Source organism: Lactuca serriola, chromosome 4 (genome assembly GCF_051521515.1).
Source record: "Lactuca serriola cultivar US96UC23 chromosome 4, Lser_US96UC23_V15, whole genome shotgun sequence".
NCBI classification, from domain to species: Eukaryota; Viridiplantae; Streptophyta; class Magnoliopsida; order Asterales; family Asteraceae; genus Lactuca; species Lactuca serriola.
Window position 1 is genome coordinate 78,682,389 of NC_136411.1, and position 4,475 is coordinate 78,686,863.

Genomic DNA, 4,475 nt, shown 5'->3' on the forward strand with positions numbered 1-4,475 from the left:
CCAATCAAAACTGCAAATTTGTATATATAACTTTCAAAAGACTGATTACACACGCAAAAAAAAAAAAAAAAAAAAAAAAAAAAAAAAAAAAAAAAAAAAAAGACTATAAATGCAACTATATAAAGCTGAAACAATACGCACTAACCCTAACAATTGTAGGTGCATGTGCTCCTATTAAAGTGGCTACTAAACCACATTATTAATCTCTAGGCTCGGTCATCCAAAGACCAACTAAACCTAAATTTCTCCAGTATTCAGTGGCCAACTAATCCATAACCAAAAACCCAACTTGATCCATCAAGATTACCCAACAATCACCCCCATAATCTTGATGATATGTTTCCTCAAAACAGTGGGGACTCATCATCATCTTCAATCAAATTAACTTCTTCTTTCTTCAGCACCAACACAGCTATCTCGGTTACATTTCGCACCAGCACAACCATCACCTCCGGATTCTGCTCCAGTTGCCTAGTATCCACCATGAAACACCTGCTTCACGAACCAGTTGTACCAGCCGAACCTGCATAAAAAACTTGACAACCTCCCACACATAAGTAGGAGCACAGGGCTCTCATCATTTTCTAATCACACATATCATTTTTTTTCATGTTGACTTGCTTTTCCACATAGATTCGCTTCACCACACAGGTCGCGTTCTTCTTGGTTCACCCAGAACTTCAATCCAGCACACAACCTTCCTTCAACTCACAACTCTTTTTCAGCACATAGCCTTTCTCTTCACATATATCTTCACTATCGCAGGAATCACCACCTGGTTCATCCTCTTTATCGTCTTCTTATATTCAAACATCATCACAAATTGCAGCTCTTCAGTTACTTTCTTTTCCCCTTCGGTTTCCTCCCCAAACGCATCCACATCTTCATAAAAAACGGATCTACAGACGAGAACCATTCACCATAGGTAATCACACATCATACAAATGTAGTTTTAATCACACGAATTTCTTGTTTTGAACTCAGCTCACACAAAGCTTTGTTTGGCTCTCAATAAGCTTCTACTTTCTCTAATCTCTATGGTTCACATAGAACCCTTTCCATAGATCCCACGAGCCCTAGGGCTCTGATACCAAGCGTTGGTTCAGATCCGTTAAAACACACACAACACACTACTCATGTATATCTGATAGAAAGAAGATTGGCAAGTCTCATTGAATGCTACATCTTGCCTAATTGCACACGGTACTCATGTATAGATGATTGCTAGTGTTGGTTCAGCCTTGGACTCACCCTTTTAACACCAATCAAAACAGCAAATTTGTATATATAACTTTCAAAAGACTGATTACACACGCAAAAAAAAAAAAAAAAAAAAAAAAAAAAAAAAAAAAGACTACATATGCAACTATATAAAGCTGAAAGAATATGCAATAACCGTAACAATTGTAAGTGCATGTGCTCCTATTAAAATGGCTACTAAACCATGTTACCACGTTATTTATCTCTAGACTCGGTCTTCCAAAGACCAACTAAACCTAACTTATTCCACTATTTAGTGGCCAACTAACCCATAACCAAAAGCCCAACTTGATCCATCAAGATTACCCAACAGTAATTACTGAGAGTTTTGAGCGGTTTTCTTTATTATATTAAGAGTTATTCCTGCATTATATTGTGTTCATGTTCTTGTTTTTATCAATTGCTTTCAACATGCTGCTAACCCCTATAAGAAATCATGCATGCAATATTCTATTACTCGTTACGTGGCAAAGAAATTAATCTGTATAAAAAAGGAAAGTTATATGAAACAAAGTTCAATAATTGAATCAGATGCAATGGAAGACTATGTCCCGTCTTTTGTATAAACACATGTTTGGTCTAATTTAGTATATCTAACACAAAGTAATTCACATTATCGAACAAGCATTCACATTTTCATCACTAAACGCAATGCTAGCCCTTTCGCCAATATCACTGGATGAATAAGGCAACTGCTGATAGGTAACTTGTCCGTTTCCGTAGTACCCACTCCCGTAGTAGTTGAGCGTTGAGATGTCTGGTTGCTCGACATCTTGGTAGTAATTAGAGCTCCGGTCGCTATGTTGTGTGTACATGTCGCCATACTGCTGCGTAAATCCAATCGCCTCTGTGTTGTATGGAATCGTCCATAACTCGGCTTTCTTTCCAGTCTTCCTCACTTTCCTAAGAACCTTTTCTTGATCCACCCATCCAGTGACTGTTACCTTTTGCAAATCCATGTCGATATCAATATTATCCACTCCTGATATAAGAAAAACAAGTACATTGTGTCTTAAATTAAAACCTTGGCACATTGTGTCTTAAAAACATTCCTTGATTATATATAATATTTGTGTGTGTGTGTGTGTGTGAGAGAGAGAGAGAGAGAGAGAGAGAGAGAGAGAGAGAGAGAGAATGATGCACCATCTAAGTTTTGAAGGGCCTTTCTAACTTTCCGTTCACAGCCATGGCAGTCCATGTCCACGATCATCTCCACCGTCTGAAAAGAGTAGATAGAAATTATGTTTCAGTTCATGGCTTTAGTTTTTCACTATAACCCTACAATGGAATATATATATATATATATATATATATATATATATATATATATATATATATATATATATATATATATATATATATATATATATATATATATATATATATATATATATATATATCTCCAAAAGATCAGTTAAATAATAAAATAATTATTAAGAGTACTTCTCTCTGATACAACCTGGATCGATGTAAATTTGCTTAACTTCCTTAAGGTTTGTAATATGTTATTTATTTGATTTAATATTCACTTTGATTAATTAAATTATTGCGTATATAGACTTGGTTCCTAAGTAATCTTTACCTGTTGCCTATTTCTTAATTAGAAGCCACTAGGTTGTTACATGCATAAATTATCCAACACTTCCAAGCTACCAGTTTGGTTTGGTGTCAAGTTTAATTTAAAATAAATATATGAACACGTTAAATCAAGCAATAAAAAAGGCATTGTATGCCTTAATCATATCTTGAGTTTATTACTGCTGTATGTTAATATAAACCGGACTCGACATTAACAGAGTGCACCATTATATATGTTGTGCAGTTTTTCAACTCTTTCGAGCTAAGTCAGCTTTCACTTAAAATACAGTCGAGCTAATTTTGTTCCACGCATGGGACAAAACTACATGATATCAAGTATCGAAGTTCGTCGATGAGTAGAAAAAATTATATAATATGTCAATGTCAAACATGGTACGTAATTAAAAAGATAAAATTCAAACTTATTAATCTGTAATTATGATTGAAAAAACTCAAACATGCATAGAGAGTATGTGGTAGCTAGATTAATAATGTGTGATCATTGCCCAAATACATCCAATAAATTATATATATATATATATATATATATATATATATATATAGAGAGAGAGAGAGAGAGAGAGAGAGAGAGAGAGAGAGAGAGACTCACTGTCATACTGAAAGTTGTGAGGTTAAGAGAGAGAGACAGAGAGAGAGAGAGAGAGAGAGAGAGAGAGAGAGTTGAAATATTAGAGTTGTGATGTTGCAATGCTAGTGAATGGAGAATAAAAAGCTGGATATTATTTGGTATTTATAGCGAAAACTTCGGACACGTTTTGGTTACTTGTGGAGCATGTTATTGTGGTATGAGTTTACTTCACATAAAAGTCTTCGTCTTAACATTGTCCTTCGGAAAAGGTTTGTTATTAGGATCAAATGTAAACGAGCAAAATCCAGTACGTTGATCAACGGGTTGTTTTAAACCATAGTATTGTATGGTTTAAACGAAAATGAAAACGAAATTTCCCAATACATCACAGGGAAAAACGAAAATGAAAACGAAAGGAAGAAGAAAGTGCCTACTTCAAAACTTTCTATTGTTAAGCTTGTCGCTTTTACTTGAAATTTCCAAGAAAAAAATGATTAGGCAAAGAATTAATTAATAATCATATTAAATTACAGGCAGACTATTGGCATTTCATTTGATTAATTGTATTTTAAAAAAAAACGATTTTAGGATGTTTGACAATATAACGTGAAAGCGTGTTGGAATAAGGAAGTTATTGGTGATTTTAATCGGTGGAGTATTGTATTTTGTTAGAAACAAAATCTCAATATTTTTATTACAATAGGAAATGACATAAATGTGCTACGAACTTTCTAAGGTTTAACCGTTGAGCCTCTAAAGTTTTTGTCGGACTTTATAGGTCCCTAAACTAGGATACGACATGTCTTTTAGTCTCAAACAATCTATAATAGCCAGTTCACCATGCGACAGAGATCATTTAGACCAAAAAAACTCACATTATACCCCTATAAAGCCAAAAAAATAAGTTTGAGGATCAAATGTTAGTCTCATTTTCATCTCCACCCAATACCAACGTTATTCCACCTTCCTCACAACCTCCTCCATCAACCTGTCACCCTAATTGAACCAATTGTTCATCAACATTTTATCTAGCCATTACAACCACCAT

At 34.4% G+C, this 4,475-nt stretch overlaps 1 protein-coding gene across 1 annotated transcript; it reads right to left on the minus strand.

Annotated features, from left to right (window-relative positions):
- Positions 1-1,742: 1,742 nt before the first annotated feature.
- Positions 1,743-3,541, minus strand: LOC145100207 (heavy metal-associated isoprenylated plant protein 28-like). Its single transcript, XM_079037572.1, has 3 exons — positions 3,449-3,541; positions 2,404-2,479; positions 1,743-2,242 (listed from the first exon to the last, which is right to left on the minus strand). The coding sequence occupies exons 1-3, from the start codon at positions 3,452-3,454 to the stop codon at positions 1,869-1,871; spliced, it is 456 nt and encodes a 151-aa protein (XP_078893698.1). The 5' UTR covers positions 3,455-3,541; the 3' UTR covers positions 1,743-1,868.
- Positions 3,542-4,475: the final 934 nt, after the last annotated feature.